Source organism: Lagenorhynchus albirostris, chromosome 16, assembly GCF_949774975.1.
Source record: "Lagenorhynchus albirostris chromosome 16, mLagAlb1.1, whole genome shotgun sequence".
In the NCBI taxonomy this organism is placed as follows: domain Eukaryota; kingdom Metazoa; phylum Chordata; class Mammalia; order Artiodactyla; family Delphinidae; genus Lagenorhynchus; species Lagenorhynchus albirostris.
The window spans coordinates 66422854-66446668 of NC_083110.1; the positions used below are offsets into that span (position 1 = coordinate 66422854).

General features: G+C 38.4%; 1 protein-coding gene across 15 annotated transcripts in view; it reads right to left on the reverse strand.

Annotated features, from left to right (window-relative positions):
- GPAM (glycerol-3-phosphate acyltransferase, mitochondrial) overlaps positions 1-23815 on the reverse strand; it is a 127578-nt gene that overhangs the window by 96900 nt on the left and 6863 nt on the right. For 14 of the 15 annotated variants that reach the window (XR_009536025.1, XR_009536026.1, XR_009536024.1 and 11 more), the window contains 9 exons: positions 22457-22570; positions 20581-20727; positions 10164-10260; positions 9385-9521; positions 6425-6524; positions 5659-5871; positions 3751-3864; positions 2300-2385; positions 1445-1560 (listed from right to left, as the gene is read on the reverse strand). Coding sequence is in view for 10 of the 15 variants with exons in the window: in XM_060125998.1 (XP_059981981.1) it covers positions 1445-1560; positions 2300-2385; positions 3751-3864; positions 5659-5871; positions 6425-6524; positions 9385-9521; positions 10164-10260; positions 20581-20727; positions 22457-22570 (1124 nt within the window). In the remaining 5 variants the exon portion in view is untranslated. The remainder of the gene's footprint in view (positions 1-1444; positions 1561-2299; positions 2386-3750; positions 3865-5658; positions 5872-6424; positions 6525-9384; positions 9522-10163; positions 10261-20580; positions 20728-22456; positions 22571-23815) is intronic. The other variant, XM_060125999.1, reaches the window with a different exon arrangement.

The window sequence follows — 23815 nt, forward strand, 5'->3', positions numbered from 1 at the left end:
GACTTGGGGGAAATGTCTTAAATTCCCAAGCCTCAGCTTCCCTTTGGTACAATGCGCATCCACCTGGTTCACTGGGCTGTGTAAGCACGAGATGACTGACCTGGCACAGGACGCATAGTAATGGGTGCTCAGTACATTTTAATTTCCTCTTTTCAACCTGGCCCAGAGGCAGGTCAGAGGTAGAAAGGAAGGGGACAGAAATACATTTGAGAATGACTATAGTCCATAACTCAATATTCTAAATTTGTAGAAAATTATTAATCATACGAATCAAATATGAGAACATCTATGGAATAATCTAAAATAAGATACCATCTGTGGGTTTTCTAAGATGATAATGAATTCATGAATAAATACTTCATTCACAATTGATGTTGTCTCCAGTGTTTAAGAAACAAAAAAGTACCGAGTACCATATATATTTGGCCTTTAAAAAGGATATTTAAAAGGTATTTTTAAATTATTTGTGTTATAAATGGAAAATAGCACAATACAAAACGGTAAAAAAATATTTTTATAGACTAGACAGCAACACGTCTGGTTATTTGGGTAGTGAGTTTTACCTTTATTTTACAACTTTACAACATTTAAGGATGAATTATTTTTAGCATCCAGAATTTAAGCAAGGGAGAGACACAATCAAATGTGCTCCAGAAAGACTACCCTGGCCCGGCGTAAAGCAGGAGTAGAGGCAGCTAGAGTGAAAGGAGCGGGAGAGGTGAGGAAGCCTCCACACTGGTATCGGCAGGAAATGCTGAGAGTCTGACCTGACGGGGAGGAGGCACAGGGATGGCGAGGAGAGCACGCCTGGGTGGCACCCCGAGGGCCCCGCGCTGCTGCTGCTCTGCAGTCTTAGAGCAGCCTCTACAACATGACACCGTGCTGCCATTCGGAACTTCAGGACAGCTAATTCTGCAGGTAACTCACTCCACTCTGAGCCGCGCCCATTTGCATTGTTTGTGTACAACTATCCCACTAAGAGCATACGTCTTTAAGTACAGAACCATTACTCAATGTGTATTCCCCACAGCTAAAACAAAATTGTACACATAATAGCCGCAAAATATTTGCCAAATAAAAATGATCACGGGGTCACAGGGGAAAGGGACAGGCAACTGTAAGCCTAGATGCTGTACCACAAGTTAGTTCAAAGAGACTAATTCATAAGCAAAAGAAGCAACAAATCATTTTGGCAATTTTTTAAATGCCTAAGAACTACCACATGAGTACCTGCTAATTATCAGGCACGGTGTGAGATGTTTCACTGGGTTATCTCAAATCCTCTCAGCACCACTTTCTTTCTAATAACTTTCCTATCACCCCCTGTGTATTAGTACTAGAACCAGAAGTGGAATCTAACTTTGGCAGATTCTAAAACCTGTATGGTTCGTACCGCATCACACCGTATCTGAATTATGGAATTAAAGACTGGAATTCTACTTACTGAAGAGAATGTGCTCAGCCAGATTTGCAATCAGTCTTCTTCGGAAGGATTCATCTGTTGCATTTCTGGACTCGTTAATGGACGTGTCTGTACCTTCAGCAGCAGCATCACTGGGTCTAAAAAGGTTTTGTTTTTGTTTTTTTAATTAGACTTCTATAACCCCACTCTTTCACAAAGCATACTACATGGGCTTAAGATACAATGTATTAGACACTTTAAATTTCTACATATTCTAAATTTAAGCCACAGATAGATTATTTCTATGCGTTGTTTTACTCCATAATATACCTTATTAAGTTTAATACACTCTCCTGACCAAAATGTGTTACTTAATTATGACTAAATAGTCTGTTGGTACATCACTTCCAGAACTCACCGGCAGAAAGAATGCATAAAGCAAGATGCCTCATTTAAAACATTTTCAAAAATTCAATACTTGAACATATTTTAAAGGAAGGGCTTAATATTCTATTTCTCTAAGTGACAATTCGATTTGAATTCTGGAAAATTCACATAGAAAAACTCTTTCATATGTTGCATGAACATGCAATATGCATAGCCTAAGTTATTACCAAAAAGAACATTTCAAACATTCAAAAATATAAATCAAATAAGAACTCTTACATGATTCACAAAATCAAAAAGATTTTATGATGCAAGTAATCAAAAACCTTCAAACTAATGTGGAAACACATAGTTTCAAGATCCTTTATCAGACCAAGAGAAAAGTTACTCAAATGAGGAAGTAAAAACAAGAACATGAATGCCCTTAATAAAGTTAACAAATTCTTCCATGCAATAGAAGAAATAACAGATATTTGACGGGTCAGTATAAAAAATTTCCATGAACCTTACCTTGAAGGAAGTATAGCTGGTAACAACGCTTGCTCCAGAGAAAGTGGAGAAGAAACAGGTTTCTGACTTTGGCTTTCTAAATATTCCTGGAAAAATAAAATAAAATATTATCATTTACTCCCACTGTCTCACTTTCATAAACATATATAAAATATAATTTCACCTTCAAAAAGTAAAAAGGGAGATGTTAATAAAATGAGCCGTATAACATAACATGAGAAATACTTTCTATATCCTAAACTGTCTTCAGAACTGCAGAATAACTCATAGAATGTTGTTAAGCATGAAATCTAAGAACAGAAACTCCAAAAAACAGGATGATGCTTAAGTAAAATCATTTAAAAATTAAGGGGAAAATTTAACTTTTCTCATATCTTCATGAAATTATTTGGCATTCCCAGTATTACTAATAGTGATAAGTCATCAACCATACCTTCTAAAGGAAATCTGACAACCTGAAGGTCACGTTATACTCAAAAGAACCTCAATTCAAAAGCAAATCATAAACAAGAGAAGCTGTGCAATATTAACAACAACAACAACAAAAAGTGATAAGAAATGATGAGGTCCCTAAAAGTCAAACGCACTTAAGGCCAGAAAGCATGCATCTAGCATAGCAGTTTGACTCTTTCAAAGTAAAACCGAAACGTGGAACAGAAGGAGAAGCAGGACATCTCTGCACCTTATCTTTAGGTTCCCAAGTCCCTATCCTTCTCTTCTCCTTTACCAATCTGAAAATCTTAAGAATTTAAAACTGCAGGACCTCAGGGACCCACCAGCCCCAGGCTTCTCCATGAGGATGGCACTATTTCTCTGACTATGTAGGTATTAGACTCCACTCAGTAGAATACGGCATCATCCTAGAGTATCAATGTTACCCAGCTGTGAGATACGTTTTGAAAAATTTCTCTTAAGGGCAATTTTAAAACATCATATAGGGCTTCCCTGGTGGCACAGTGGTTGAGAGTCCACCTGCCGATGCAGGGGACGCGGGTTCGTGCCCTGGTCTGGGAAGATCCCACATGCCGCGGAGCGGCTGGGCCCGTGAGCCATGACCGCTGAGCCTGCGCGTCCGGAGCCTGTGCTCCGCAACGGGAGAGGCCACAACAGTGAGAGGCCCGCGTACCACAAAAAAAAAAAGAAAAAAAGATCGTATAAAATACTGATATAGATAAAGCAACATGCAAAATTCTCATGAATTAAAAAAAATAGCAATACATTTTGAGACTGATATCTCCCAAACACAGACATTTAGGCTCCTTTGTCAACAGGCACATTTCGGTGGAATAATTTAGGAAACACTATCCTTGTCAGAGTCCCCATTCTATGAGAGAAGAAAGTGAGGCCCAAACTCACAGGGAGAGGAGGCATCAGAGGCCGGACTAGAGCCCAGATCTTGTGACACTGAGCTACACCAAGGCTGACACAGCTTCATTTCAACAGACACTCACCTTTAAGGAAAATGGTTGTGCAAAATCCACTCTGACACATCCATAGTTTTTTCGTAACATTCTGATAACGCCTCTTGCTATGCTCCAGAGGCTCTCATTCTTCTTAGGTTTTCCCTAATTTGCAATTTTGAAAGAATAGCATGGTAAGAAATAAAGCTAACAAATACACAAACATCATTATCCAAAGAATAAAGTTTATTAATTTTTTTATGGAAACCGATGATCTGTCTGGAAAAAGACAATAACGAATGAAGGAAAATAAGTATTCATTGACTGAGACCTGTCAGAAAATGTTTAGCACTCCAAGATGCTAAAAGATGTAATCACGTCACTGGGGAGGTAATTTGGCCATTGAAAAAGGAAACATTTAACACAACTTCATTTAGTGCATTGTTTACATCATTCACAAAAATAGAACTGCAAACTACTGAAGGACAAAAATGATGTAACAGCCTGAAAAACTGTTCTGCAGTTCTCAGATAAAAGTAAGATGTCGAAGAGGCCACCTTATTGTGGTCTGATGATCACGATGGTCCAAGTATGTAACATTAGGCAACCAAATGCCAAATTCAGCCCCAGAGTGGCCTTTGAGCCAATTATTCATTCAGTAAGTGTTCGCTGAATATTTAACACACATAAGGCACAATGTCAGCTGTATAAGGGACACAGGACTCAGATATGATGTCATGAGACGCAGTCAGGGTGAGTGGAGCATATGTTCAGAATTGACACAGGCAACACAAGGAGGGGTCTCACAAGAGATAATAATAATAATCCAGGTCTATCACTTTATTTCTAAAGCCTCCAACTATTAGGAGTCCTTGAGCTTCTGATATGTTTGGGGCAATGAGCTTGAAACAAGTATCATGACCAAGACTTCCACACTAAATAAGAACAAAACTAAACTCCTCTGGAACTGGCAAACTGCTGGGAGGAACAGCAAGTTGGTAAAACCATTCTGGAGAGCTGTTTGGCAGCATCTACAAAGCTGAACGTACACATACTCTATGATCCACTGATTCCACTCCCAGGCACATACCCAACAAAATGCATACATATGGTCATCAAGAGAAATGTACAAGAATGATCACAGCTGAAACCAGGAAACCAAACTTTTTCAGCAGTAGAATAGACAAATTGTATATTCATACACTGCAATACTGTACAACTATGACAATGAACAAATTGTAACTACCTGTAACAACAAACAGGTGTTGCTTGTGCAAAGGAAACCAGAGATAAAAAGTCCACACGCTACATTATTCCATTTTATATCATGTTCAAAAATGGGCAAACTAATCTATTCAGTAAGAAGTCAAGATAGGTGGTTACCCTTGAGGGGAAAACAATGAGAGAGGGATAAGGGAGGTTTCTAGGGTCCTTGACCTGGGTCCTGGTTATGTAGGTGTATTCATTTTGTGCTAATTCAAGCTACATGCGTATGATGGGTGCATTCTTCTGTAACTATTTACTTCAGTAAAAAAGTTCACTAAAAAAATTACTGCAGTCTCAAAATTAATTTGCAGTTGCTCTGCCAACATGATCCCACCAGTTCTTCAGGTGTAACTTAAACTCTACACATAAGCAATAAGCCCTGGGGAGACCGAGCCATGTATACCCTCCACAGGGCAGAGGTGGCAACTCAGTACCAAGTATTCTTCCACTTCCCGACCCCACGACCAAGGCATGATTAATCTAATCATGCCACTTCCTCCAAATGCAGGAAATTACCACATCATCACTACCAATCAGGCTGCCATACGGGATGAAAGCCCACCCTACCAAGTTTCCTACAGTGTTATAAAATTAGAGAGTAACAAAAATATTCTCAACTAATTCTAAAAGCACTTATTTAAAAGCAAAAGACTGGAAAAGCAAAGATGACTTTTGTGCAGGTGGTCCTCTTACCAGTTGTTCACCATTGTAATGACCCTCAATAATACGATCGTAGGAGATCCCAACAGGTATTATCAAGATGTCTGGGATGGTATTGGTAGACAGAGTATCTACTACAACTGACAAAAGTCCTGCCCGAGCACAGGAGATTTTTCCACTCCTAGAGCGTGTGCCTTCCAGAAAAATCTCCAAGAACTGCTGCTGTCGAAGTAGTTCAACTATATGCTGGAATATAAGGAGAAAGTAAAATATGAACTCATGAACTCAAGATCACCCAACTTAGAATAAGCTCAGCAAAGTTAAACCTAAAAAAACAAAACAAACAAACAAACAAAACCTATAACTTCTGACAAAATATTTTGCTCACACAGATAATATCAAAAGAGCTTCTCCAATGTTATATTTTGGTGATAACAAAAAGTAATCATCAAACCCATATCCAAGCAATAATCACGAAAATAATTACTCAGACAACTGTTTTTTAACAATCTCAATCAAGGGGCTCCCCTGGCGGCGCAGTGGTTGAGAGTCTGCCTGCCGATGCAGGGGACACGGGTTTGTGCCCCGGTCCAGGAAGATCCCACATGCCGCGGAGCTACTGGGCCCTTGAGCCATGGCTGTTGAGCCTGCGCATCCGGAGCCTGTGCTCCGCAACGGGAGAGGCCACAACAGTGAGAGGCCTGCGTACCGAAAAATAAAAAGTCTGAATCAAGTCTCATTTTCTTCTACTGTGATAGCTACCATAACGACTTTAAGAGTAATTAGAGATCACACGTACCCCGTGGAGCAAAGCTCTATAGAGAATATCTTTCCGTCCATCTGGCGTCTCATCTAGCCTCCGTCGTATGAAAAAGCCCCCAAGCTTATGGATCAGGGTACTATAAATTTAAGAACGCATTAATTTTTTAAAAAGAAAAATTTAAAAAGAGTACTCAAATTCCAAGTTATTCGAAACGTGTCATTTGGATATAAACCTCATGTATTGTTTGAGTTGCTGATTGTGAAAATGTGGACATTTTTCCATTTTCCATATATTGACGTGTTTCAGTCATTTACATTATTCATTAGCCTTCAGAATATCACTGTGTATAATGAAGCTCTGTTACATCTGTTCTAAGCCAAAAGGAGTTTACATGATATATTATCCCGCAAAGGTGCTGGTACAGACTTTAAGAGGATTATAGAATACTGCTAAATTTAAAAACCCTGCCCAGGGTCTTAAGACACTGACCTTTAGACATACCAAAATTTTCCTAAGGCACATTTACTACAATGTGTTGTAATGTGATGTTACAAATGTGATGTTACAAAAGCTCCTTTGGGGAAACCTTCTCAAGTAAGTATTTCTTAGAGAGTATCCCAGTAAGACAAGAGTAACTTTATCAAACTGGAACCAAGCACAACCATCCTCCCAAAACATGAAACCAAAATTTGCTTCATTTACACATACATAGAATAAAACAATTCGCACAACCCCACTTCTCTGTCTACAGCACTGATGAATTACTTTGATATGAGGTTGAAACTTTCCAAAACTTAAGTCAACTTTTCCAAACTCAGAGCCTCCTCCTATTCTGTTCAAACAGAGTGATATTAATATAAATATTAATATATAGTTTTGGAATCTTCTACAGTCAGCATAAGGAGGCCACAGTAAGATATATCCAGAACTTAATGTCACTCTTTGAAAGTAAAACTCTGCAGAATATTCTTAATAAATGAGATGAACCATCCACAAAAATAAGCCCCCTTGAAAAGTGGTTTGTGAATGTACAGACTGGCATGTAACAAAAGAACACTGCAAATAAACAGGCCAGGTTATCGAGAGTCTGTCATGTCTGAAGGAATGATAAGCTGAGCAATGACTGGCATAGAGGTGGTGAAAAGGGAAGTTGGCTTATGAGAAATGATCAATGTTTATTAAGTACTTCCCCAGAGATCCACCTGGAGAACCAATCCAACCTGGAGGGAATGAGTACATGAGTTGTTCTGATTACAGAAGAGGCAAACTATTATGGGGCAAGGCTTCTCTAAGAGCCCAGCTGGAACAGTCTTCTTCACGCCTAAGTACGTTTCTGATGACTTTCTAATTCAACTTTCCAGGTTCCTTGACACTGGGAAGAGGTACCCATGAGAGAAAACATAGATATTCTGATACTTGGAAAAGCATGTCTGCCCTGTAGGGTCATATCACGCTGGATTAGAGCTAGCTGTTTGCCTACATTCCCCATTATTTTATGAGCTATTTGAAAGTAAGGACTATGTATCTTGTTCTCCCTTGTCTAGAGCACATTTGGGTAAGTACTGGCTTACTGCATGAACGAATGGCTTCTCTTCAGTCATCCACATGCATCAGAGTAGCTACAGAACTCTGAGCCAAGGGATTAGGAAGGAGCTCCTTGTCCTGGGAGGCTGAGGATCAGGTTTCATGGCAGGCCAAGCAGTGACTGCCCCCTTGTGAAGCGCCACCTGCACAGCCTGCTTCCCTTCCAGTCGCTCCACATTCATCCTCCTCGTGCTCTCTACTACTCACAGAGCTGACCTGAGAGATGCTTTGTACTTTGAAGTATGAAACTAAATACTTTTCAAATCTGTGACCTCTTCTCCAAGAGCACTGTTATACTTTTATTTAAGCCTTCATTACCTTTTATCTGAACTACTGCAATAGAGTCAGAATTGATCTAACTCCCTCTAATCCAGAATGACTTTTCAAAATGCGAATCTGAACGTATCATTTCTCAAGTATGGGATACACTCTAAACTCTTGGCTTAGAAATTGTTTTGACCTAACTCTCACCACCTATGCAGTCACCACCTCCAGCCTCTGAACCCTGCTAACGCACCCTACATTCTAACCCTAGAGGCTAAGAACTGCCTGCTGGTTCATGACCATATCATGCTTTTAAATCACTCTGTCTTTTCACATACTATTCCCTCTGAATGGAATGCACTGCATTCCCCTGAAAACCTCTAAAACATACCTTTTATGTTATACTGTAATTATTATGTTTCTAGCTCTACTAAATTACGAGGTCAAAGTAACAGGTAAGGTTCTTTCTTACCTTTATACCATTACCACCTGCCTACCACCACCCTGACCGCACCTGTGCACTGCCAAGTCAGATACAGTAATTTGCTATCTTATCTTTCTAATTGCCTTTTATATGTTTGATAAATACTGCTGATAAGTTTAGCTATTCACAGTTCACCAAATATCCCATATAAAACACAGAAAAGATGATGACAGTCTTTTGTTGTTGTTGTTTTATTGGAGTATGGTTGCTTTACAATCTTGTGTTAGTTTCTGCTGTACAGCAGGGTGAATCAGCCACATGTATAAATATATCCCCTTTGTACTTCCTTCCCATTTAGGTCACGACAGAGCACTGGGTGGAGTTCCCTGTGCTATACAGTCAGTTCTCATTAGTTATCTATTTTATACATAGTAGTGTATATATGTCAATCCCAATTCATCCCAATTCATCCCACCCACCCCTTCCCCCGTCTGTTCTCTACCTCTGTGTCTCTATTTCTGCTTTGCAAATAAGTTCAAATGATGATGGTCTTAATGCTTTCTTGTACTTTCCAAATTTTCTGCAATAAGCATGCATTACTTTTATAATAAAAATAAAAAAGTTAATGTCCTCATTACAATAAATGTATCAAAAGGCATAGTAAAAAAAGAAAAATTCAAAATATAATCTTCATACCTTAACTTTCCAAATAAGCTGATCTTACCTGAAGATGGGGATGTTGAGATTATTGCCTGAAGCAATGTATGGCGCTTTGATGTTATGGCAGAAGAGAATGAAAGTGAGCAGGAGATAGTCAATATGTGATCTATGAACTGGTAGAAATATAAGTGGCAAATTCATCTAGCAAAAGGAAAAACACCAAATTTAAAATTCAGATGGAAAGTTCAATTACAGTTTGCAACTTCACATTTGGTTAAAGTCATTCAAACACTAGCTACTTAGTGACTCATTCTTTAAAAACATTTTTCCGTAATAAGAACTTCTTTCAATTTAATATCATCTAGCTAAAAACAACTACACCAACAGAAAAGAATCAGGGAAGGAGGAGAACAATCAAGAGTTCAAGTTGACTATATATCTTCTGAAAGGAAGCCCTAATCATATAAAAAGAACATAGTTTTTGGCCACAAGCTTGGTTTGGTTTGAAATCCTGGGCAAGTGACTTACTGGCTGTGACTTGGGACAATTTCTTAATCTACATGTGCCTTTATTTCCTCATGTATAAAATAAGGCTTGTTCTACCTGATTTTCAGAGTTATTGCAAGATAACTTACAGAAGGAATCCTGCATATTGCTGGAAGGTGCTCCTTTACCCCACTTATCTCCCACAAACACATAACTACTGTAGTTATCTCACACGGGGGGAAATCTTGCAAATGTGTAGGAATGCACAACAGTATACAAGAAAACATTTGAAAAAGAATTCCAAAATCACTCTGCAAATGTGGAGAATACAGAACGACAGATTCACATAGCTCTTGCCTCAGTTGCAGCTTTAACCATCTCAAGTTGACCCTTGTGAATTTGAATATTCCAAAAGAAGCTGTTGAACAGTTTTAGCAGCACCCATCCGGTCAGTCTGAAAGGAAGTTAAAAAAATTTTTTAATGTATATACATATATTTATATATATAAACATATATATTTGACATTTGTCTACCTAAAGTTTTGAACCTACAACGTGAGTGATTGTAATTGACTTTTTATGAGCACGTGTGCATGTATGTGTGTGTATGTGTACATCTGAATTGTGAACTTAAATAACTGACCTTACACATGCTACTTACAGAAGCATCCATTTATTATGTACTAAAGTCTTACATTTCATTCTCATTGCACACTTTATACTTCAGAAGCTAATGATCGAGCAAATATTTAGGTGAGTAGTGATCCCTCTCCTGCATACAAATCACTCCACGACACGGGCATGTGCAGATTCATCAAGAAAAAGAGAGAGAGAGGGCCCGAATAGATAAAATCAGAAATGAAAAGGAGAAGTTACAGCCAATACTACAGAAATACAAAGGTTCACACAAGATTACTACAAACAATTATATGCAAATAAAACGGATAACCTAGAAGAAATGGACAAATTCCTAGAAATGTACAATCTCCCAAGACTGAAGCAGAAAGAAATAGAAAATATGAACAGACCAATTACCAGTAATGAAACTGAGTCAGTAATAAAAAAATAAACTCCTAGCAAACAAAGTCCAGAACCAGATGGCTTCACAGGTGAACTCTACCAAATATTTGGCGAAGAGTTAACACATATCTTCTCAAACCATTCCAAAAAATTGCAGAGGAGGGAACACTTCTGCATTCTGCTCATCTTACGAGGCCAGCATCACCCTGATAGCAAAACCAAAGACATCACAAAAAAAGAAAATCACAGGCCAGTATCATTGTTGAACATAGATGCAAAAATCCTTAACAAAATATTAGCAAACCAAATTCAACAATACAGTACATTAAAAGTATCACGCACCATGATCAAGTGGAATTTATCCCAGGATGCAAAGATAGTTCAATATCCACAAATCAATCGATGTGATACATCACATTAACAAATTGAAGAATAAAAATCATATGATCCTCTCAAAAGATGCAGGAAAAGCTCTTGACAAAATCCAACATCCATTTATGATAAAAACTCTCAACAAAGTGAATATAGAGGGAACATACCTAAACATAAGAAAGGCCATAAATGACAAACCCACAGCTAACACCAGACTCAATGGTGAAAAGCTAAAAGCATTTCCTCTAAGATCAGGAACATGTCAAGGATGCCCTTTCTTGCCACTTTTATTAAACACAGAATTGAAAGTCCTCACCACAGCAAACAGACAAGAAAAAGAAATAAAAAGAATCCAAAGTGGAAATGAAAAAGTGAAACTGTCACTGTATATACATGACATGATACTATACTTAGAAAATCCTAAAGAGGTCATCAAAAACTACTAGAACTTATCAATGAATCTGGTAAAGTTGCAAGATACAAAATTAATATACAGAAATCAGATGCATTTCTATACACTAACAATGAACTATCTGAAGGGAAATTAAGAAAAGAATTTCATTTATAAATGCATCAAAAAGAATAAAATACCTAGGAATAAATCTACATAAGCAAGTAAAATACCTGTACTTGGAAAAATGTAAGACACTCATGAAAGAAACTGAAGATGACACAAGCAGATGGAAGGATATACTGTGTTCATGAACTGGAAGAATTAATATCGTTAAAATGACCATATACCCAAGGTAATCTACAGATTCAATGTAATCCCTATAAAATACCAATGGCATTTTTCACAGAACTAGAATAAATAATTCTAAAATTTGTATGGAAACACAAGACCCCAAATAGCCAAAACAATCTTAAGAAGAACAAAGGTGGAGGTATCACGCTCCCTGATTGCAAATTATCTTACAAAGCTACAGTAATCAAAATAGCACGTACTGGCACAAAAACAGACACATGGATCAGTGGAACGGAATAGAGAACCCAGAAGGAACCCACATTATAAGGGCAATTAATCTATGACAATGGAGGCAAGTATACACAATGGGGAAAAGAGTCTCTATAATAAATGGTGCTGAGAAAACTGGACAGCTACATGCAAAAAACTCAAACTGGACTACTCTCTCACACCATGCATGAAAATAAATTCAAAATGGATTAAAGACTTAAATCTAAGACCTGAAACCATAAAACTTCTAGAAGAAAACATGGGCAATATACACTTTGACATCAGTCTTAGTAATATTTTTTTTGGATATGTCTCCTCAGGTAAGGGAAACAAAAGCAAAAATAAACAAATGGGACTAAATCAAATTAAAAAGCTTTTTCAGACTGAAGAAACTATCAACAAAACAAAAAGGCCACCTACTGAATGGGAGAAGATGTTTGAAAAGGATATATCTGATAAGGGGCTTATATCCTAAATATACAAAAAACTCAAACAACTCAACATCAAAAAACAAACAATCCAATTAAAAAATGCGCAGAGGGGGCTTCCCTGGTGGCGCAGTGGTTGAGAGTCCGCCTGCTGATGCAGGGGACACGGGTTCATGCCCCGCTCTGGGAAGATCCCACATGCCGCGGAGCGGCTAGGCCCGTGAGCCATGGCCGCTGAGCCTGCGCGTCCAGAGCCTGTGCTCGGCAATGGGAGAGGCCACAACAGTGAGAGGCCCCTGTACAGCAAAAAAAAAAAAAAAAAAAAAAAAAATGCGTAGAGGATCTGAATAGACATTTTTTCCAAAGAAGACATACAGATGGCCAACAGGCACATGAAAAGATGCTCCACATCACAAATCATTGTGGGAACACAAATCAAAACCACAATGATTGCACTGGTTCAAGATGACAGAGTAGAAGGACATGCTCTCACTCCCTCTTGCGAGAGCCCAGGAATCACAACTAACTGCTGAACGATCATCGACAGGAAGACACTGGAGCTCACCAAAAAAGATACCCCACATCCAAAGACAAAGGAAAAGCCACAATGAGACGGTAGGAGGGGTGCAATCACAATAAAATCAAACCCCATGACTGCTGGGTGGGTGACTCACAAACTGGAGAACACTTACACCACAGAAGTCCACCGACTGGAGTGAAGGTTCTGAGCCCCACGTCAGGTTTCCCTACCTGGGAGTCCGGCAATGGGAGGAGGAATTCCTAGAGAATCAGACATGGAGGCTAGCGGGATTTGATTGCAGGACTTTGACAGGACTGGGGGAAACAGAGACTCCACTCTTGGAGGGCACACACAAAGTAGTGTGCACATCAGGATGCAGGGGAAGGAACAGTGACCCCATGGGAGACTGAACCAGACCTACCTGCTAGTGTTGGAGGGTCTACTGCAGAGGCAGGGGGTGGCTGTGTCTCACCAATGAGGACAAGGACACTGGCAGCAGAAGTTCTGGGAAGAGTCCGCCATTACCCCCACCAAAGAGCCCAGGTAGGTTCCAGTGTTGGGTCGCCTCAGGCCAAACAACCAACAGGGAGGGAACCCAGCCCCGCCCATCAGCAGACAAGTGGATTAAAGTTTTACTGAGCTCTGCCCACCAGAGCAACAGCCCGCTCTACCCACCACCAGTCCCTCCCATCAGGAAACTTGCACAAGCCTCTTAGATAGCCTCATCCACCAGACGGCAGACAGCAGAAGCAAGAAGAACTATAATCCTGCAGCCTGTGGAACAAAAACCACATTCACAGAAAGATAGACAAGATGAAAAGGCAGAGGGCTATGTACCAGATGAAGACACAAGATAAAACCCCAGGAAAAGCAACTAAATGAAGTGGAAATAGGCGACATTCCAGAAACAGAATTCAGAATAATGATAGTGAAGATGATCCAAGACCTCGGAAAAAGAATGGAGGCAAAGATCGAGAAGATGCAAGAAATGTTTAACAAAGACCTTGAAGAATTAAAGTACAAACAAACAGAGCTGAACAATACAATCACTGAAATGAAAACTACACTAGAAGGAATCAATAGCAGAATAACTGAGGCAGAGGAACGGATAAGTGACCTGGAAGACAGAATGGTGGAATTCACTGCTGCAGAACAGAATAAAGAAAGAAGAATGAAAAGAAATATAGACAGCCTAAGAGACCTCTGGGACAACATTAAACGCAACAGTATTCGCATTATAGGGGTCCCAGAAAGAGAAGAGAGAAAGGACCCGAGAAAATATGTGAAGAGATTATAGTCGAAAACCTCCCTAACATGAGAAAGGAAATAGCCACCCAAGTCCAGGAAGCACAGAGAGTCCCATACAGGATAAAACGAAGGAGAAACACACCGAGACACATAGTAATCAAATTGGCAAAAATTAAAGACAAAGAAAAATTATTGAAATCAGCAAGGGAAAAACGACAGATAATGTACAAGGCAACTCCCATAAGGTTAACAGCTGAGTTCTCAGCAGAAACTCTACAAGCCGGAAGGGAGTGGCATGACATATTTAAAGTGATGCCAGGGGAAAATCTACAGCCAAGATCTACCTGGCAAGGATCTCATTCAGATCTGATGGAGAAATCAAAAGCTTTACAGACAAGTGAAAGCTAAGAGAATTCAGCACCACCAAACCGGCTCTACAACAAATCTTAAAGGAACTTCTCTAACTGGGAAACATAAGAGAAGAAAAGGACCTACAAAAACAAACCCAAAACAATTAAGAAAATGATAATAGGAACATACATATAAATGATTACCTTAAACATAAATGGATTAAATGCTCCAACCAAAAGACACAGACTCACTGAATGGATACAAAAACAAGACCCATATATATGCTGTCTACAAGAGACCCACTTCAGACCTAGGGACACATACAAACTGAAAGTGAGGGGATGGAAAAAGATATTCCATGCAAATGTAAATCAAAAGAAAGCTGGAGTAGCAATACTCATATCAGATAAAATAGACTTTAAAATAAAGAATGTTACAAGAGACAAAGAAGGACACTACATAATGATCAAGGGATCAATCCAAGAAGAAGATATAACAATTATAAATATATATGCACCCAACATAGGAGCACCTCAATACATAAGGCAACTGCTAACAGCTATAAAAGATGAAATCCACAGTAACACAATAATAGTGGGGGACTTTAACACCTCACTTACACCAATGGACAGATCATCCAAACAGAAAATTAAGAAAGACAAGCTTTAAATGACACAATAGACCAAGTAGATTCAATTGATATTTATAGGACATTCCATTCAAAACCAGCAGATTACACTTTCTGCTCAAGTGCGCACAGGATAGATCACATCTTGGGTCACAAATCAAGCCTCAGTAAACTTAAGAAAACTGAAATCATATCAAGGATCTTTTCTGACCACAACACTATGAGATTAGAAATCTATTACCGGGAAAAAAACGTAAAAAACACAAACACATGGAGGCTAAACAATACGTTACTAAATAACCAAGAGATCACTAAGGAAATCAAAAAATACCTAGAGACAAAGGACAATGAAAACACAACGATCCAAAACCTATGGGATGCAGCAAAAGCAGCTCTAAGAGGGAAGTTTATAGCAATACAATCCTATCTCAAGAAACAACAAACATCTCAAATAAACAACCTAACCTTACACCTAAAGGAACTACAGAAAGAAGAACAAAACCCAAAGTTAGTAGAAGGAAAGAAATCATAAAGATAAGAGCAGAAATAAATGAAATAGAAGCAAAGAAGACAATAGCAAAGATCATTAAAACTAAAAGCTGGTTCTTTGAGAAGATAAACAAAATTGATAAACCATTAGCCAGACTCATCAAGAAAAAGAGGGAGAAGACTCAAATCAATAAAATTAGAAATGAAAAAGGAGAAGTTACAACAGACATCACAGAAGTACAAAGTATCCTAAGAGATTACTACAAGCAACTCTATGCCAATAAAATGGACAACCTGGAAGAAATGGACAAACTCTTAGAAAGGTGTAAACTTCCAAGACTGAACCAGGAAGAAATAGAAAATATGAACAGACCAATCACAAGTAATGAAATTGAAACTGTGATTAAAAATCTTCCAACAAACAAAAGTCCAGGACCAGATGGCTTCACAGGTGAATTCTAACAAATTCTATCAAACATTTAGGGAAGAGCGAACACCCATCCTTCTCAAACTCTTCCAAAAAATTGCAGAGGAAGGAACACTCCCAAACTCATTCACCATAACCCTGATACCAAAACCAGAAAAAGATACTACAAAAAAAAAAAATTACAGACCAATATCACTGATGAATATAGATGCAAAAATCCTCAACAAAATACTAGTAAACGGAATCCAACAACACATTAAAAGGCTCATACACCATGATCAAGTGGGATTTATCCCAGGGATGCAAGGATTCTTCAATATATGCAAATCAATCAATGTGATACACCATATTAACAAATTAAAGAAGAAAAACCATATGATCATCTCAATAGATGCAGAAAAAGCTTTTGACAAAATTCAACACCGATTTATGATAAAAACTCTCCAGAAAATGGGCATAGAGGGAACCTACATCAACATAATAAAGGCCATATATGAGAAACCCACTGCCAACATCATTCTCGATGGGGAAAAACTGAAAGCATTTCCTCTAAGATCAGGAACAAGACAAGGATGTCCACTCTTGCCACTATTATTTAACATAGTTTTGGAAGTTCTAGCCACGGCAATCAGAGAAGAAAAAGAAATACAAATTGGAAAAGAAGAAGTAAAACTGTCACTGTGTGCAGGTGACATGATACTATACATAGAGAATCCTAAAGATGCTACCAGAAAACTACTAGAGCTAATCAATGAATTTGGTAAAGTTGCAGGATACAAAATTAATGCACAGAAATCTCTTGTATTCCCATACACTAATGATAAAAAATCTGAAAGAGAAATTAAGGAAACACACCCATTTACCATTGCAACAAAAAGAATAAAATACCTAGGAATAAACCTACCTAGGGAGACAAAAGACCTGTATGCAGAAAACTATAAGACACTGATGAAAGAAATTAAAGATGATACCAACAGATGGAGAGATATACCATGTTCTTGGATTGGAAGAACCAGTATTGCGAAAATGACTATACTACCCAAAGCAATCTACAGATTCAATGCAATCCCTATCAAATTACCAATGGCATTTTTTCACAGAACTAGAACAAAAAATCTTAAAATTTGTATGGAGACACAAAAGACCCCGAATAGCCAAAGCAATCTTGAGGGAAAAAAGTGGAGCTGGAGGAGTCAGACTCCCTGACTTCAGACTACACTACAAAGCTACAGTAATCAAGACAATATGGTACTGGCACAAAAACAGAAATATAGATCAACAGAACAGGACAGAAAGCCCAGAGATAAACCCACACACCTATGGTCAACTAATCTATGACAAAGGAGGCAAGGATATACAATGGAGAAAAGACAGTCTCTTCAATAAGTGGTGCTGGGAAAACTGGACAGCTACATGTAAAAGAATGAAAGTAGAACACTCCCTAACACCATACACAAAAATAACCTCAAAATGGATTAGAGACCTAAATGTAAGACCAGACACTATAAAACTCTTAGAGGAAAACACAGGCAGAACACTCTATGACATAAACCACAGGAAGATCTTTTTTGATCCACCTCCTAGAGAAATGGAAATAAAAACAAAAATGAACAAATGGGACCTAATGAAACTTAAAAGCTTTTGCAAAGCAAAGTAAACTACAAACAAGATGAAAAGACTACCCTCAGAATGGGATAAAATATTTGCAAAGGAATCAACGGACAAAGGACTAATATTCAAAATATATAAACAGCTCATGCAGCTCAATATTAAAAAAAAGAAAAACCCAATCCAAAAATGGGCAGAAGAGCTAAACAGACAGTTCTCCAAAGAGAACATACAGATTGCCAAGCAGCACATGAAAAGCTGGTCAACATCACTAACTATTAGAGAAATGCAAATCAAAACTACAATGAGGTATCACCTCACAACAGTTAGAATGGCCATCATCAGAAAATCTACAAACAACAAATGCTGGAGAGGGTGTTGAGAAAAGCGAACCCTCCTGCACTGTTGGTGGGAATGTAAATTGATACAGCCACTATGGAGAACAGTATGGAGGTTCTTTAAAGAACTAAAAATAGAATTACCGTATGATCCAGCAATCCCATTACAGGGCATACACCTAGAGAAAACCATAATTCAAAAAGACACATGCACCTCAATGTTAACTGCAGCACTATTTACAATAGCCAGGAAATGGAAGCAACCTAAATGCCCATGGACAGATGAATGGATAAAGAAGATATGGTACATATATACAATGGAATGTTACTCAGCCATAAAAAGGAATGAAATTGGGTAATTTGTAGAGATGTGGATGGATCTAGAGACTGTCATACAGAGTGAAGTCAGTCAGAAAGAGAAAAACAAATATCGTATATTAATGCATATATGTGGAACCTAGAAAAATGGTAGAGATGAACCGGTCTGCAGGGCAGAAATTGAGACACAGATGTAGAGAACAAACGTATGGACACCAAGGGGGGAAAGTGGTGGGTGGGGTGGTGGTGTGATGAATTGGGAGATTGGGATTGACATGTATACACTAGTATGTATAAAATGGATAACTACAAAAACCTGCTGTATAAAAAAAAAAAACATAATGAGATATGATCTCACCCCTGAGATATGATCTCAGAATAGCTATTATCAAAAAGACAACAAATAACAAGTGTTGGGGAGAATGTAGAGGAAAGGGAACCCTTGTACATTGTTGGTGGGAATGTACATTAGGGTAACCACTATGGAAAAGAATATGGAGATTCCTCAAAAAATTAAAAATACAACTACCATATAATGCAACAATTCCACTCCTGGGTATTTATCTGAAGAAAATGAAAACACTAATTAGAAGCCATATATGCACCCCTAAGTTCACTGCAGCATTATTTATAATAGCTAAGATATGGAAGCAACCTAAGTGCCCATCAACAGATGAATGGATAAAGAAGATGTGGTATGTACACACATATACCCAAAAACACACAATGGAATATTACTCAGCCATAAAAAAAGAATGAAATTTTGCCATATGTGACAACATGGATGGACCTAGAGGACATTATGCTAAGTGAAAAAAGTCAGACAGAGAAAGACAAATACTGTATGATTTCACTTATACAGTATGGAATCTAAAAATCAAAACAACATAATAAAACAGTTATAGATATAGAAAAAAAACAGGTGGTCGCTAGAGGAGAGGCAGTTGGGAATGTAAGAAATAGGTGAGGGAGATTAAGAGGTACAAACTTCAGTTGTAAAATAAATGAGTCACAAGTATGAAATGTAACATGGGGAACACAGTTCATAACTATGTAATATCTTCGTATGTTGACAGATCATAACTAAACTTATAGTGGTGATCATTTTGAAATGTACAGAAATATTGAATCACTATGTCATATAACAGGAACTAACATAGTGTTGTAGATCAATTATACTTCCAAAACAAACAAACTCAAAAAAAGAGATCAGATTTGTGGTTACCAGAGGTGGTGGGGGAAGGGGGAATTGGATGAAGGTAGTCAAAAGATACAGACTTCCAGTTATAAGATAAATAAGTGCTAGGGATGTAACATACAACACAATAAATATAATTAACACTGCTGTATGTTATGTATGAAAACTGTTAAGAGTAAATCCTAAGAGTTCTCACCACAAGAAAAAAAAATTTCATTCTATATCTTTGATTTTGTATCTATATGAGATGATGAATGTTCAGTAAACTCATTGTGGTAATCATTTCATGACATATGTAAGTCAAATCATTATGCTGTACACCTTCAATTTATACAGTGCTGTATGTCAGTTATATCTCAATAAAACTGAGAGAAAACAAAAAGGCATGGGCACGTGAAACCCAGCTCACAACTAGTCTAGAAGATGTCAGCAGTACTACAATGGCTGGTAACAGCTGACAGAGATTAATGCACCTTGAAACCTCCCAAGTGCTATTTCTCATGACAGTTAAAGAATAAAAAGGGCTTCCCTGGTGGCTCAGTGGTTGAGAGTCCGCCTGCCGATGCAGGGGACACGGGTTCGTGCCCCGGTCCGGGAGGATCCCACATGCCGCGGAGCGGCTGGGCCCGTGAGCCATGGCCGCTGAGCCTGCGCGTCTGGAGCCTGTGCTCCGCAATGGGAAAGGCCACAACAGTGAGAGGCCCGTGCACCGCAAAAAAAAAAAGAATAAAAAGAGGAGTTGGTTTTTAACATCAGAATATGATAAAACCTCTTTTGGACCAAGAGCATTGTGCTAGGAAAGTGCAACGGTTCAGTCCTGTCTGCTCAAAACAGGATGACTCTTGCTGAAAGTTTTCTGCTTTGCTTTTTATACCTGATCAGGGCCGGTGAGACAGTGGCAACCATTTCTTGAAGGATCTTTCTGGCTTTCTTTTTCACTTTATTGACAGCTTTTGATTGCTGCTGAGCAGAACCATCAGGGTTTAATTCAGCAGCCACTTCGGCAATTGCCTCTTGTACTCTGATTTCAAAGTGGAAAGACAGACAATGTAACTGGCTCTATGCTACATTCTGTATTATTTTCTAAACTACAGATAACAAATCACAAAACAAAATATACTTTCTCTTTTATGTGATAACACAAGAGAATAAGCTCAAGTTAGAAGTGCTTTCCTTGGCTGTCTATTAAATATTAAGGATATTATTTTCCTAAATCAATGAATTCCTGAGGAAGCTAGAAGGCAGATTTGAAAATTTAATTCAAATTCACTGGGTAGCAACTATGTGAATTCGAATGTTCCAGTTATGCTGTGAGGGGCACAGTTACACTGTGGCAGAAAGGAAGAAAAGGATGATTATCCCTTTAGGCATATAATTCAGAGGTATCCCAAGCCCATTTGCCCAAGTAATGTGTGATTTTTCTTTTGAATACCAAACTTATTATTCATTTACATTGTGGCTTATTAGTGGAACTATTTGTAAAACTCTCTAGGAGGGATCAAAGGTGGACATAAATATTTACAAGTATTTTCCAAATCAAACCAGTAATTTTAAAAAGGCACAGCTCTAGATTTAAATAGCACAGACCAGTAAGCAGTAAGGTAAAAGGGAAGATTTAACCCAGTCTTGTAAATCTTCCACATGACTTAGGGAAGAACGAATGAGGTTTAAACCTCCTTAAATCACTTCTAAAATCCTAGTTATTACTCAAAATATCTGGATGGAATGAAACATACTTGAGGGGCTTTATCTAGAAAACAGAATATATAATAATCCAAGGGAGTTTCAAATAATTGTTTTTTTCTCCCAGTGTTGCTGATTTTAGGCTAGTGTACAGCAAAACTCCACAGAGCCCCATCATTCGTTACTACAGAAAGATCAATTCCACATGACACTTATGCACCATCCCTAATTCTATTCCATGAATAGCATTTATTTCAATACAGCCAGGAATGTTTTCGCAAGTAATTCATGTAATTATTATATCTCCATTATCAACTATTCACTCATTTATTCAATAAATATAAAAGTACCTACTACGTGCCACTACTGTTCAGCCCTGAACAACCATACCACTGGGCTTGCATTTCTAAGCATCTTTCAATCCACTCTGGTCTCCAGCTTCCCAAATCCAGGTAGGTGTCTAACACAGGCCACAACAATGAGGTGGAATAGAAACCAACCTTCACCCAAACTCCCATAGGCTAATGGCTGAGCTTCATAATGATTTCCCCAATCCTTTTGAGTTCAAGTCAGTCTCTTCCATTTTTAAGCAAGATCCTCTGAGGGCAAGGACACTTATCTCATTCTCTTAAAATTTCTAATAATGACTTTCTAATACAAGAATTTGTGCCCAGGTACTTAACAATTATTTGACAGAAATATCAAACTCGCTTCTCTTCTGGCTATAAAATAGGAAATGCATTGTCCCAAACATTCATATTACAGAACACTTAACAGAGAACTCTGGAAATATGTGCATATCTGAACTCCAACTCGCCTTTCATTTATTAGAAGCCCATTCAATTATTAATGCATGAAACAAGACTGCTATTCCCACATGGCACCAAAACCATCTGTTCTCTTGCCTTTCCTTGCTTTCTTCTGGAGCTTGAACATTGAACGTTTGGAAACACAAACACCTCTTGAGACAGAGTCCCAGAGAAACTAAAGGTTGATAAAGGAAATTACTTCCCCACACCCACCGCCCATCCCTACATTTCCCCTTTACAGCAGCGTCCCACCCTTACCTACTGCTGTTCAGTATGTTTTCAGTCACGTTGGTGGCAAACATGCCTTTATGGACATCTCGCTCTTGAACGAAAAGCACGTAAGAAAGACGTCTTGCAAGCCATCCTCGATGCCTGCAACGTGAAAATGATTTAGCAGAGAAGTACTCTAGGAATACCTAAAACAAGTTGCTTAAACTACACAGGTTCCCCTCCTGTAAAAACAAATCCTCATTTCATCTATTCCTGTAGCAAATTCTCCTTAGTAAGTAGTTCAGGATGCTATGCAGACAGTTTTATTTCTAATTTCCTTCATGTACTCTCAGCTAAAATTTAAACTTGGAATTTATGTATTAATGCTTGAATAGTGTTATTCTGCAAACTAATAATCCAAATATAAAAACAAAAGAAATAAAAGCATCTTACTTTAATACCATTTGAAAAACCAAATATGTTGAATGCTTTATATATAAGCTATATAGCTTATATCTATAGCTATGGGCCATAAAAAATAATTTGGGAGTCTTTTCCTACGATGAAGGGCTACTTTTTTTGTTGTTATTACAGTAATTCTTCTAAGGTGATCACTGACTGTCAAATTGAATTGACAAAGTTGATCAGTTGAGAGAAGTCAAGGAAACTAGACAGTGGTCTGAATATTTGTGCTCTGCGCTTATGAAGCCGGAAGTTCTTACTGTTTGGGTAGCTTTTTTGAAAGCACATTCAGCATACCTAGGGAACAGGACATACTCCCATCAGGGACAGTGACTATGTGTTATCTGGACGGGGGTTAAGGACAGGGATCTAGAATAAGAATGCTACAAGCTTCCATTATGTGGTGATTTGAAACCATTTGTAATGATTATATAATGCCTCATTATCATGTCCTCCATAATGATAAGCATATAAACAGTAGAAGATTTCAATTATAAAGTAATTCTGGAAAGATCCAAAAAGCCTTCAATTGAGGAAAAGTAATTTGAGGGGGCTTCCCTTGTGGCGCAGTGGTTGAGAGTCCGCCTGCCGATGCAGGGGACACGGGTTTGTGCCCTGGTCCCGGAAGATCCCACATGCCACGGAGCGGCTGGACCCATGAGCCATGGCCGCTGAGCCTGCGTGTCTGGAGCCTGTGCTCCGCAACGGCAGAGGCCACGGTGGTGAGAGGCCCGTGTACCACCAAAAAAAAAAAAAAAAAAGTTCCTTCATCTCTCCTTCCTGACATTCTTTTTCTTCCTCCTTTCCTGTGTCTCATTTCTCTGAAAACTTAGCCCAATATGTTAAGTGTTTAATTCTAAACTCTTCTATCAGTGAATATTTTCAAAACTATTACTGGAATGTACAAAGTCCAAACTCTTGATGAAATCCCTTCACAATGGACTG